Raw genomic sequence first — 14,637 nt, forward strand, 5'->3', positions numbered from 1 at the left:
ATCAGATCTGCGCTTGTAACTGCGCAGCAACGTAAACAAAGTTACGCCTTTCTTCCGCGGCAGTATTTTCCATTAATATTTGTTTGTTGATATTTTTAAAAGCTTGACAGCAGCGCTGATATAAAGGCCTCGCTTTCATTAAACCATAAGATCTCTTTTTGAAGAGCCCCATCTCAGAGTCTTACACGAATAGTTTACTGAAAATGGTGGTAAGGAAAGTCAGTGTTTCTGTTTTAAGTGTTGAACAGTCCGAAGGAGTCGGCGCCAGGGTCCGCAGGAGCATCGGAGGAAGACGGGTAGGACTGACGTCAGAGCCATTCATTATTTAAAACGTTTTCTGTAGGCAGCTATTTATATTGTGAATAATTTTGGCAGAGACGTTTCTCGGACTTCCTATGCGTTTTTATATTGAACAGACTATGATGGTAGTTTAGTATTTAATGCCTGCACCGTGTGCTCTTTTCAGTTGAAGAATTTGGACCCGTTTCTGTTGCTGGATGAGTTTCGCGTCAGCAAGCCCGCAGGCTTTCCTGATCACCCCCATCGAGGATTTGAGACAGTAAGTTCTGTAGAAGCCGAATCTTTTTATAGGTTTGCATTTAAAATACTGTAAATGCTCACGATTTACCAAGTTTGTTTCAGTGCTCATCTGTGCCCTCGCTTCGCTCGTTCATTATGACTCAGCAGTGGCGACTGCCTGCGTGTCCACTCCCAGCCACCAGAGGGAGCCTTGGAGGCGCAAATAACTCTTTCATTTTCGCCAGTGACCTTGACTCAATGATGACGTTCAAGGCCCGGCCTGGGTCATAAAAGACTGCAGATATGCCACATTTTGGCCAAGTGTTAATTGCTATGTGTTGCTGATGGACTGAGAATTGTCCTCCAAACAAAAATAACTAGCCGATAATGTCAGCCAAATCTGACGTTCTTGTTGTTAGTAAGTGATCCTGTAACACAGTCCAACTGTAATTGATTTACCTGGTCTTTTTATGAACTAGGTAAACTGAAACAGATTGCACTCTTATTACACATCATAATGAAAAGTGCTATATCAAATCAATGTTTTGTATAGCTCTTTTTACAATTGATGTTGTCACAAAGCAGCTTCACAGAATTCTAATAAAGATAAAGTTTTAACATTAAAAAAATGTAAAAATTTAAAGAATGTAAAAATCCCCAGGTGAGAAAGCCAGGGGTGACAGTGGCAAGGAAAAACTCCCTCTAAGCTGAAGAACATGAAACATTGGGAGGAGCCAAAGCTCACAACGGGGGGACCTATCCTCCTCTGGTCAATCTACTGGTAATATTATTTAGGAGTCCATGAAAACTTCAATGTAGGGTGGGCAGCTCCAAGAGTCATCAGTTGGTGATGGCTGGAGCATGGGCAGCTGGTCTGAATGATGGAGCAGGATCTTGACAATCAGTCATCCATCAATGTCCAGCAAGACTATATAAGTGCAACTATCTATCAATCAATCATTATAATGACTGGTGGTGTTTGGAAAATGGACATTAGGAGGTAGACTAAAGGTATGTAGGAAACATCTCTATTAGCCTTATGCTAAACAGCTGTGGCTTAGTGAGGCGTATTTACATCTACACTTTTCCCCACTTTTCAATCAAATTCACCGGGAGAGACACAGAGAGATGATTCAATCCCAGGAAAGGAGACTGGGGTTCTCCTACACAGAAAATACTACATATATAAAGTGGGGCTTGATAGGGCCATCTAAAATAAAAACAAAACCCTACCCACTTTTGACATAATAGGTAAAAATAATGTAATGATGAATTTGGGCATGGCAGTGGATTTTAATTAAGTTTTCAAGGACTTTCTTTGAGAGATGAATCAGACATCTGAGTGATAAAACTCAGTCTATTAACGTACAGTTTATGTTGGTAAAAGTACTACTAGAATGCTTGTGTCTGCCCTATTTTTAAAATTTAGATCAGTTTTAAAGTTCACAGCGTATCATACTATGTCCTAAAACATATCCCCTACTCTGTGAAGCCTTAATTGAAGTTATAGTGGTGTATTTTTACAGAAGATATTGGGCTGACTTATAGTTTTTGTTACCAATACTAGTCTAAATTAAAGAAGCAAAATCCTGATTCAAAACTTGTTTTGGCTGGTCAGCTGCAACTGTGGTGAGTTTAAACTTCTTTTAAAAAAGAGAATTTCAAAAGAACATAAAACATTAAATATAAGATGAAGCTTATGAGAGGAGGCACTAATGTAATCTAGTTCAATAATTAAAATAATCTTATTTTATGTTTCCAAGTTGCAGGAAAGAATTGGGGAAATTAAATATAAGCTTTCAGATGATATATGGTTTGACCAGGTTGGGTTAGGGGTTGACCTCAAGCTGAGATCAGTCTGTGATCTCTGCACACAGCTGTGATACTGCAGTCATATAACAATTCATAAGTAAATACAACACTCAGTAACTCAAAAATAGCTGTGCTACACCAATAGCTACAATAGCAAGAGTTGTTTTAGGCCTTATTCAGTTTCACAAATTTTTTCTGCAACTTGTGAGCTTCATCTTGTGATTATTAAATTCCTCTCTTTTTAGAGCTTCTTTATGCTCCGGTTTCCCCCCACAGTCCAAAAACATACGTTGGTAGGTGGATTGGCGACTAAAATTTGTCCATAGAAGTGAGTGAGTGTTGCCCCCTCCAGGGTGTGTTCCCACCTTGTGCCCAGTGATTCCGGGTAGACTCTGGACCCACCACGACCCTGAATTGGATAAGCAGTTACAGACAATGAATTAATGAATGAATTAATTTTCATTATTAAAATGTATATATTTTTTCATTGTTTCTTTCATGCCTGTGTGGTATAATCTAAATAAAAATAGATATCTAATAACATCCATGCTCAAATGCTATCATACAGTGAATTTTGACTCAGTATTCATTGTTACTTTAGACAGGTATAGAATTTTATCTGAATTTAAGGAACTTATGATTTCTGCATTTGTCCTCTCTACAGGTAACATACCTCCTAAGTGGTGTGTCAGCTCACGAGGACTTCTGTGGGCACTATGGAAAACTGGAGGCTGGGGATTTACAGGTAAACATCATAATGGAGCCTGGCAAAGACTTTTGTAACACTTTTGAAATGAGTGCATTAGATACAAATGAGATCAAAACACTAAAAATAAAATTTATTGCAGTGAGTGAAATGCAGTATACTATCATGGCTGCAGTATATTTTCAGGAAGTTAACAAAAAATACATGTAATTATGTGTATTCTGCAATAAAAAAAAACTAATAGCAGATCAAACCTGTGGGACATTTCCTGTGTTTCCAGTGTCATAAAGCTCTCTCACTTTTTCCCATGTCAGTGAGAGCATGCTCCCCTTTGATTCATCTGAATTCCTCAAGGCCTTTGCACTGTTATGGCTAATCTGTGCTAGGCTTTCCTTGTCAGGAACTTTGCTGACTGAGTTGCTCTCTACAGCTCTTCCACACCATCTTCCACACCATTCTCAGAAGTAAAGGTGCTACAAAGGTTCTTTGAGCAGTGCCAAAGAAAAACCTCTTTTGGTTCCATAAAGAACCTTGTTTGTTTAAGAGATGTGTGAGTGTGAAGAATGTTTTCAAAGTTTAAAAATCTGTCACTCAATATTAAGATTTCTTTAAACATAATTTAAACACTATTAGCAAAAAAGGGTTCTTCATGGAACCAAATGTGGTTCTTCAATGGCATTGCCAATTAACCATTTGCAGCTGGTTTTTATAATTTGTGGTCCACCACAAATAGTCAAAAGCCAATACTTCAGTAATATTTTTGAGGTTGAATTCCATCAGTTTCTAAAAATTGTCAGATACCAATTGTGAAGCCTTCCCAGAAGAGAATTTGTTACTGCAGCAAATGAAGAGAAATTCTCTATTAACACTCTTAATTTTAGATGTGATTTTGGGTCAGTAGGTATAGTGAATTTCTGTAACCCATAAAGATAAAGAAATGTGTTATATGTCTCTGCACCATAATATATGTATATGTGTTATTTTAGCTCCACTGTCCATACAAGAGCACACACTCTGAAGTTCCACAATTAAACGTTGTCCATCTGTTTCTCTGCATACACTGTAATTAATCTTTCACCCTGTCCTTCAATTGTCATGACCCCCCGCTGCAGATACTGATGTGGTGGTGATATGCAAGTGTGTGTTCGGCCGGTACAACTGGATCAGACACAGCAGTGCTGCTGAAGTTTTTAAACACTGTGACCAGTCACTGTCCGCTCTGGCCCAAGACTGTTTAAGAAAGCCATGAGTCTGACGCCTGCAGAGTAATTTCAAAAACTCAGGTCATTTTACACTTTAGCCTTAAAAAAGGCTAAACGAGATAACGCCCCAAGTATCTGGAGCCTTAAAGTGAAGAGTCGAACAGCGGAGAAAAAGGGGAAGAAGCCTAAAAGCCCAAAAGCCTGTGTCATTTGGCGCCACAGGTTTTAAACCAGAGTTTAGAAAACCCACCCTGAATACCTGATTCGTCCTCAATGAGGGAGAATTGGAGCTTTTCTTGCTCCTGATTGGCCGTTTCCTGTACCTTGGGCGTTGCATCACATAGAATTTATGACACTTGACAAGACAAAGACTTGACCATCCCTGAGTGAATACTTTGCAATATAAAAGATTGTATGTTAACACAGAGTAATATCATTAAGAAAAAGACAACCATGTTCTATATAATTATTAACCAACTAAACACATAGTGTGTGACTACCTTGGTTCTACATAAATTCAAATAAACAAAAATGACTTTAAACACATGTAAATTAAATCCACTTATTTTGATTGTCAAACGGGGTTAATTTAAAACAGTTGTGCCCATATACGACCTGTTTTCCATGTAAGAACTTTGGGATGTTTGAGTCTTTTAGAGTTAAAAGTCTTTAAAAAGGTGTAAGAGGGTATTGTGGGTTTCAATCAAGATTGAGTCTCTGTGTCTCTCTGCATTCTTTTCTTGACCCTGGGGGTCCTTAAGTCATAAAAAGGGTCTTTGGAGGTTTATCTCACTTTACGATCTTGGTTAGAGATGTCTCTGAAAACTAGCGAAAGCTTGGGTATTTAAAATCACATCTTCAGAAAGTCAAAATTTCTTATTAGAGATTAATACACATTCATCATATCCACTACATCACCCACCCCTATACTAAGCATTGAAGAACAGGGTGAAAACTCACAAACAATGTATAAACAGCAACAGGTGGCTTACAATCTATAATTGTAGAACTACACAGTGCTCCTGTTTTGTCAGTGGAGCTGAGAGAATCCACAGTGAGTACAGACATGGAAAACTAATATCTCATATTTGCATCAGTTCCCAGTTCCAATACTTGTACATTCTTATTTGATTGTAAGCCAGTGTGTATTTTATCTGTGGTGGCACTAGTGGATGACTGCAGGACGTGGTGTGGTTCATGCAGAGATGCCCATGTCGGATGAACCCATACATGGCCTGCAGCTTTGGGTGAATCTGCGTAAGGCAGATAAGATGGTGGAGCCCCAGTACCAGGAACTGAAGAATCAACAGATTCCCAAGCCCAGCAAAGACGGGGTGACTGTGACCATAATATCTGGAGAGTCTCTTGGAGTAAAGGTGAGGATGAAACAGCTAAAATGTTCAAAATCATGTTTTCTGATGCTTGATTTCAGTCACAGTTTACAAAGTATTTTAGCCTAAAGATAGAACCAGTATGAATATGGAAAAACACAGCACCTAATGCAAGGGTGTTTCTATAGATGGGCTGCGGTGGGCATAAAAACTCACTGTTGAAAGTTCATAGCTTTTTTGCAGGAGGGGAAATGGGCTTGAATTTATCCTGGGATGGGGCTATAGCACTGATCTCAAAATTTTAATATTACTATTATGTACTATTACTATCACATCACTGGGAAGGCTGTATACTACATTTGGATTGTGTTTTTTTTTAGCTCATGTAATAATAATAAAAATAATAATAAAAAACATATTTCAAGAATCCACAACACTTACAAAATGTATAAAGATTACAAAACAATAAGGTTACAAAAAGACATACAAAAGAGAGTACAAACAGCACAGTTAGCAGTGGTGAGTAGCACTGAACAACAGGGTTAAAACCATTTCACAAAATGTCACTGTAAAAGACAATTCCCTGTGTTGCAGGGCTCTAGCTGTAGGTGGGGTCTCTTGGTCCATATTAGCGTAGCTAGCAATAGATTTATTCTTGTTCAGTAACTGTTTCTTCTACTTAATTCCTCTGACAATATCTTCCTAGGCCTCTTCGTAGCCTCTAACATGACATCCATACTGGGCATACCAACTTACTAGCTTCTTGTTACAGCTAGCTTAAGCTCCGTATTTAAATGTATGTGTGAGATGTGCCGTACATAGCGTTACACAGTTCTCATGAGTGGAATACTGCCCACCTCCAAAAGTTACATACTGTAATTTATATCATGCCAAGCCCAGAGAAAAAATGACAGAGGTGCTATTTTTGCTGTTCAGTAATAGCAAAAATAGCAGCTGTTGCTATTGCTATTTTTTTTTTTTTTTGCTATTTTTGCTATTGCTATTGCATCTCAATAGCAATAGCAAAAAATATGATTTTGAAGGTGTCATTTTAAGGTAAAAATGCCACATAGTGTTGCTTTAATCCACTGCCATCCCAAATCATATTCATAATTCCTCTCCAAGTTCAGTGAATTACTCACTGTGCCTAGCAATGATTGGATTTGAGCACTGTAAAATCCACATGGATCTCAGTTGTTCCTTATCAACAGCTGTGCTTAACGGTTTTATGTGACAAATTTCTAAGATTTTTCAAGGATAAAATGAACAAAATCAATCAGAACTTCCCTTCAACACCTGAAGACAACAACTTCCTCTGAACCCTTGTCTGATCTCTATTCCACGGAGCCTTCTCACATTTCAGAGTTAACAAAGTAATCCAATGTAACTGTCAGCTTGATCCTGCCCCTACACCACTGCTCAAGAAAATGTCACTGACAATATTTGTCATTTTATTAACATGTGTTAAATCTCAGGTTATGTTCCTATGGACCTTTAAACTGCCATAACTCCCATTCTCAAAAATCCCAGTCTGAATACAGATTCCCTTGAACACTATCGACCTATTTCCAATCTTCTGTTTTTAGCCAAAGGGATGTATGTTCTCAATCACCATCTTTTTTTTAATGTGAAACTTTAAAAAAATTGAACCATGTGTACAAAGACAGCCCAGTTCCGGTTTCTCAATAATTTTCTCTTTGATACTGATTCTGGTACTTGCTCTCAGTATTCTCTGCTCTTTGATTTAAGTGCTAAATTTAAGTGAGGTGGGGGGGTGGTAACCTATATGGTGCAGTCTGAGCATTGAGTAGCAATAACAGAGGTTCTGTTCTCCCTATTACATCACAGTGGAGAATCACAATAATCATGAAGCCTTTAAACCTCACATTAGGGCTCTGGTCAAGGTGGTTTTCTTCCACATTTTTAACATTGCTTGTCTTTGCCCCATGCCCACCATTAAATATGCTTAAACTTTGAACCATGCTTTCATATCATCACAACTGTACTACTGTTTCTGTCTTTAGATGGACATTACCAACAAAAATATTACCCTCTTTAGTATATCCAAATTCACCACTTCGGTATTTCTAAAACCAGGGTTTTATCTCACCTCATAAAATCCATTCACATTACACCAGTCCTGTTTCACCCGCAGCTGAGGTCTCACAGCTTTTATTATTCTTTCAAAATGAAAGCAATGACTCAGTTTATGGTTTAAAATGTCGATTATTAAGATGTTGTTATTGCCCACACATAATATTACAAATGCCCACCCAAAAATGACATCATATTGCCTTTGAACTTATATGCCAGTCAAATGCTTCTGATTCAGAGTCTTGCCTTAAAGTCTGGAGGTTATCTCACATGCATAAGGACATCCTTGGTACCCTCAGTTATCAGACAAAAGCAGGAAATTGGTAGCAGACTTTGGTGGAAATGGGTTTTTAATGTATTTAATGTGAACTGTGATTGAATGAGTTTCCCCCTATGGCAAAACAGAGTAGAATTGACCCTGTTTAATGTAGGTCAGCCAACCAGCTGCTGAATGAAACCAGGCACTTGTTGTTACTCTTTGTTAGCAGAATGGTTTGAGTATTTATTAATTAATTAATTGATTTAATTTAAACACACACACTATATAATTATAGTCATACACAAGATAAAATGTAAAATATCCTATGCCAATCCATTAGAGCTTCATATAGGGCCCACCCCGCACTCTTCCTACTGGCAGCCACATCCTACAGCTACACCCTAAGGTTGCTCTGGCCGTTTATGATCCGATCAGCAACCAGTTACCTTTATCATCTACGGTTACTCATTGAGCCCATCACATGAGTACCCACACCACCCACTGCATCACTAGCTCTTCACAGGTGTCATCAGGTAGGCACCTCCCCTCATCAGTGTTTCTCTGAATTAAGCCCATGACACCTCCAGAATGCTCAACGGTGAAGTCTGGTGTCCCAGACCCCCTCCCCCCCACCTCACCCCTAAGTATCAACAACTGTAAATCCACACTGGCCTCCCAGGTGACTAAGGCTGTACCTAGCCCCACTGGCACCGTTAAAGTATGCTCAGTGCCACCAGCCAGTTCCATGTGATCTTTACGTGCTACATCACCAACTACCACAACAGCATCTCTACAGTGCATTTCCGCAACTAGTCTGTATTCCCCTTATCCACAACCAGACCTGTTCTACTGACTAGACTTGTTTCTGATCACTCCTTCACAGCTGCTCTTAGTTTCTGGCCCCTGATGCATACATCTCCTCCGGTCTAACATGTGCCTGCCACCCATGTTCCCTCACCTCAGCCACCAAGTCCGCATGCTTCAGCTTTTTCCTTTTGAATGCTTTGTTTACTGCATCCGCAAATGGATCTATTAAATCTATGAAATAAACCATCCATTACTTTCAGAGTACAGCACCATATCTGGCCTCAGTGAAGTTAATGCAGTGCACTCTGGGACATGCAGTTTTTACCTACGTCCACCAGCAATGTCCAATCTCCTGCTTCGCCCCATCTACCAGAATATATATGTACAGACAACATGCTTTTTCTTTTACAGTCAAAGGTTTATACTAGAACTCCAACAATTTATCTGGATTTCAGACTCAAGCAGGGCTCGAAATATGTGCAACCAGTGCCCTCAGGTAAGAAACAGCTTCTATGTCAATCAGTTGACCATCAGAAAAAATATGAATGTCATAAACTCCCAAATTGTTCATGATGGTTGGTGGAGAACTTTTACAGCATTAACAGGGTAAAATCGAAACAAGATTTTTTTCATATGTATACAAGTGCAGGTCATAAAATTAGAATATCATGAAAAAGTTGATTTATTTCAGTAATTCCACTCAGATATTGAAACTTGTATATTATACTCCTTCATTACACATAGACTGATATATTTCAAGGGTTTATTTCTTTTAATTTGATGATTATAACTGACAACTGATGCACCTTCTATATCTGTTATTTTAAAATTAACATAAATTAACTATAATCTTTTCACTTTTATTTTATCCTCTGTCCCAACATTTTTTAGAGTGTATTGCAGGCATCTGTGTCTAAAGTTGTTCATATTTACAGAATACAATTAAATAAAAAAAAAATTAAAGGTAATTTAATGTAATGAAACTGGATAATCTGGAGTAGTTTCAGATGTATCTAAGGGCACCACGTGTGTGTGTATTTATGTGTATTTTTTTCAGTACTTTTATGAAGAGTTAAATTGGTATTTCTAATCCAGATGATTGTATTGATGAATATCATTAAATGTTCACAGAAATCCCAGAAGAGTACAGGGTGTTATTATAGTAAATGGGAAAAAGTACTTATTAATACCATTACTTGCGGAGAAAATGCTGGATGAGCAGGTGTTAACAAATTTTTGCCCATATAATGTAGCATGTACAGGGTGGGCCATTTATATGAATACACCTTAATAAAATGGGAATGATTGGTGATATTAACTTCCTGTTTGTGGCACATTAGTATATGGGAGGGGGGGGGGGGACTTTTCAAGATGGGTGGTGACCATGGTGGCCATTTTGGACTTTTGTTTTTTTTTTTAAATGCAGAATGGGAGAAGAGGGTTGCACTGACAATCCAACACAATGGGCAGCACTTTGAACACATTTATAAGTGGTCAGAAACTTGTAAATAACTCATGAAAGAATAAAGTTACGTTAAAACTAAGCACACCATTGTTTTTTTTTTGTGAAATTCCCAATAAGTTTGATGTGTCACATGACCCTCTTCCCATTGAAAAAACAAAAGTCGGATCCAAAATGGCTGACTTCAAAATAGCTACCATGGTCACCACCCATCTTGAAAATTTTCCCCCCTCCCATATACTAATGTGCCATTAACTAAATAACTTAGTTAATGTATTGGTTACTGTCTTTGAGGAGCTTATAAAGAGCTTTTTGATTCAACTTCTTAGATTTGATTAGAAAATATTATTATTTTCCCCAGGTTGGACTGCTTTTATCTACACTCTCTCAGGATCTGTGCATACTGGTGAGCATGAACTTCCTGCAATATTAACAGAAGTGCAGAACACAAAGAACTTCTGTGTAAATTCTAGAGTATACAGAGGTTGGCCTGTTTTTTTGTATTCCAGTATCATGCCTCATCTTTTCTGGAAGTTTGAGCAGGTGCTTTGGACTGATTTTTTTCCGTTTCCTCTCCTTTTCTTGGACTCAGCACAGACCCATCAGGGTGCCTCTGTGATCTCACTCCAATGGCAACACTGCACCCACTGCCTGAGGAGCGGCATTTCAATAGCAATGTTTGAAGTGTTGAGATATCGAGTTGGTTTTAATGATTTCCAGCTTGGAAGTGGATGTATTTATGGTCATTAGCTGATATATTTTCCAATCTGGAGATGGAGTCTGCTGTGATGTTTCTACCAGGACTACTCTTGAACAGCATCCAGCATCTTTTAGAGATTGCATAATGAATTTATAAACCAGCAAATGGTTTTCTTTAGTTCTAGTTTAATGCAGGCTTGTGTTAAGTAACACTCTTTAGATTTAATCTGAAAGGAAATGTAAAATTGCTGTTACCTTTTAAAAATAATTCTGAAGCTTAATCTCACTGCCATGAAAGAGATGTTTTACAAAAACTGTTTAATTGTTTACTGCTATTTTATGTTTCATACTGTAAGCCTCTCTTGTGCCTCCCAGGAAAAGCATTATTGTCTTAAGGCAGATAATACCTAGTGAGGTTCTGCATGTTTAGACAAATTCTAGTTGCGTTTGACTGCCGGGAGTGTCAAGGGCATTATGATTTTATGCTTTCCGGTAACTGAGCTGCATCATCTTTTAAACAGATGAATTTTAGCCTTGCATAAAGGAAGATCTGTTAAGTTCATTCACTAACATAGGTTCCTGTTCTCCCTTTGATACTAAACTTACACCCCAGAGTTTCTGTATCAGGTATCATTTACAAACTCTGGACATGAATAAAATATATTTGCTTTGGTCTGAATTTTGTACAGTTTAATGAAACCACAACATTACCATTTATCCCAGACAACAGACACATCTGTGTTCAATTAAGACATGTCTTGTAATACTTCTGATCAATGATTGCAGAAATGAATCAGATTCCATATCACAGAAACATTTGCTTTTAAAGTATTTTTGTTGCCCAGACATTGTTCTAATGTATTATGGTTTGCAGATGATCTGTTTTTCACCAGTGCTGGTCATGATCAAGTAATTTTTACAGGGAAATTTATGTCATTACAAAATTGATGTATTATGTGGCTGAAAATTAAGGACATGTTTTTAATGTTCTTCATTTATAGGGCCGGATGAAGATCTGAAAAAAATTGAGCCTCACTACACTGTGGTCTTTGATGATGGCGACTGTGTCAGGATGGAAAATAAGGTAAAATAGATTGAGTGCAATAGATTTCAACATAATTTAAAGAAAATCTCACTTTTTGAGTGAAGTAGCACATTCATTTGGGGGATAATATGAGTTATTCTGACTTTTTGTAAGTCTTGCATAGATAGTAACACTTCAGTATAGTCCTGCTTCCTCTTCTCAGTCTCTCCATCACAGCACTGGAGCCATGTTAATGTACGAATGCAATGATGAGGTCAAATAGGGCAAAACACACACACTGAGCATAAAGATCTAAGTGTCATGATTAAATATGGTGAGAACAAAGGGAACCAAGTAAATATGACTAACTGAAGCATCTCCTACTCATTCCTGGGTGCCTTGTGTTTGGAGTAACAGAGGCTCATTCTGAACAGGGATGTTTAGGTAATAAAAGTACCATGTTTTTTAGTCCAGGTTTTTTGTCTGAAGTACATCACAGACATATTATCAAGACCCCTAGAGAACTGTAGAGACTTCTGTAGAGGATTATAATATATACCCTTTAAAGATAGCTACATTTTAACTTGCTTTGTTTCTTACTAAACTGAAAAGGGTTTCTGCATAACTTAGTTCCTTTGTTTCCAGGAATCCGAGGAGGCACACTTGGTATTGATTGCAGGAGAACCCATCAATGAACCAGTAGTTCAGCACGGTAGGTTCTTTTCTATGGTCCATTATGTACAAATACTTAAAGGTATAAAAATAAAATGGTTTTATACGCACTGGAATTTGAATATAGGTAACAGAATGTAAGTCATTTTATGGTATGATTTTGTTGATAATAGTGATTTCATGGTGAAGTTATATGTTGTATGTGAACAGAACATAGGTTTTGAATGAGGAAAGAGCAAGGGTCTCAAAATCAAATTACCTTTGGGCTATTATTCAGGGAATGGATTTTAAATGAGATTTAACTACATATACATGCATTTAAATGAATCTTTTTTCAAGCTTTATTTGCCATACTCCTTTAAAAATAATTCACAACTAGTACTAGTGACAGTATAACTGGTATTGCAATTATGAGTAGAATAGAATGGTATGGTATGTCTATGTGTATATTAAGTAACTGGACTGCATTCTCATTATTATATGGACCTACAAAAATGAATGAATGAAACAGTGCAGACCCTCTGCTGATATTGTAAAGAAAAACTATTCCTGTAATATTACTTATATGTTTATCAAAATCAGTATCAATATCAAAACATCTATGTCAAGGTTTCAACATTTTACCAGCTTCTCTTACTATATAAGTGCGCTTTGAAATTCTTTAATTACAGACTGTAGTCCAGCTACTGATACGCATATTGTTAGCCCCTATGTTCTTCTACAGTCAGGACCCCCGCAGAATTTTTGGTTGGTGGACTATTCTCAGTTCAGCAGTGACACTACTATGTTAAAAAACTCCAGCAGTGCTGCTGTGCTTAAAGTTCAACACAATTAAGACACCACCAACACATCATGTCTCTGCAGAACAGAGAATGATTCAGCACCCAAACATTACTAAGACTGTTAGAAGTTAAAAAAAAAAAAAATCTAAAAGGCACACTAAACACTAATTAATGACAAGGAATTTTATTTTTTATCTATAAGGTTTACATTAAGAAAAATAATTTAAACTGAAGAGAACCTGGCTATTCCTCCCCCTCTTCCACTGAAATGAGTACTAGTAACAATCAAGTTTGGCATCTTAACTTGTGTCTGTTATGTCTAGATGTGTCTATTAATCAGCGTCCCTTAAATGTCATTGTGGGTTGTTGTTTTTTTTAAATAAAAGCCAGCAAGTACCCATCATATCATTAGTTGTGTGTAAAAAATTGACAAATAGCATTGACAAAAATAAAAAAAACATTGATAAACATTAAAGTAGAAATACATTATTTATGGCTTGTAGCTTTAATACACACAAGCACTACTGTCTTAGTGAGATTGTTCAGACTGTAGTTTTTCTTTTTTATAATCTACTAATTTCTGAAAACAGACTGAGCGTATGTGTGTCAATATTCTGTGACTGTAGTTCTGGAGTAACCCACAGCTGTGCCTCCCTACTGTAGGCCCTTTTGTCATGACCACAGAAGAGGAGATTGAGCAGACTTTCAGGGACTACAGAACAGGCACTAACGGGTTTGAAAGGGCTAAACACTGGCAGTCCAAAATACGCGGAGACCTCTAAGTTGATTTAACTGTATCAATTCATATATTTGAATGAGATAATACTCTATGGGTTTTTTTTGGTGCCAGGGATGAACTTTTGTATTATATTATAAACTATATGTATTTATTTGATATTTCTGTTTACCTTTTTTTCTATAATGTGGTTCTTTAGGAGTTAATCATGCTTGCTATGAAAATAATTAATATCATTTATGAATTAATAATAATAATAAGTATTTTTTATGATTATTACTATTAGAGAAATTGTACAATTTCTCATAAGTGACCAAGCTCTCTGGAATCTCTGAGTAATTTTTAGATTATGTTGATAATATCTCCTCTAGAAGCTTTTAAAGTAGTTTTTCTATCTTATGAAGCAAGTGGCTCCACTTGTAAACCATTAAAGTGCATTAGAACCTCCCCCAATTTTCGTCTCATATTTCAAACAGATTGTTTGGAGGTTACTTTGGTTGATGTCACACACTCCTACACACATATAAGGCAG

At 37.2% G+C, this 14,637-nt stretch overlaps 1 protein-coding gene across 2 annotated transcripts; it reads left to right on the forward strand.

Moving 5' to 3' along the window:
• Window positions 1–35: 35 nt before the first annotated feature.
• LOC136677037 (pirin-like) lies at window positions 36–14,544 on the forward strand. Of its 2 annotated transcripts, XM_066654391.1 has the most exons (9): window positions 36–296; window positions 467–559; window positions 2,996–3,076; window positions 5,409–5,615; window positions 9,142–9,226; window positions 10,554–10,598; window positions 11,893–11,975; window positions 12,561–12,627; window positions 14,033–14,544. In XM_066654391.1, the coding sequence occupies exons 1-9, from the start codon at window positions 204–206 to the stop codon at window positions 14,149–14,151; spliced, it is 873 nt and encodes a 290-aa protein (XP_066510488.1). In that variant the 5' UTR covers window positions 36–203; the 3' UTR covers window positions 14,152–14,544. The 2 variants fall into 2 exon arrangements, with proteins under 2 accessions (XP_066510488.1, XP_066510489.1); XM_066654392.1 differs by lacking the exons at window positions 11,893–11,975; window positions 12,561–12,627; window positions 14,033–14,544 and adding an exon at window positions 10,785–11,009.
• Window positions 14,545–14,637: the final 93 nt, after the last annotated feature.

The sequence above is a fragment of the Hoplias malabaricus genome, chromosome X2 (assembly GCF_029633855.1).
Source record: "Hoplias malabaricus isolate fHopMal1 chromosome X2, fHopMal1.hap1, whole genome shotgun sequence".
Lineage (NCBI taxonomy): Eukaryota > Metazoa > Chordata > Actinopteri > Characiformes > Erythrinidae > Hoplias > Hoplias malabaricus.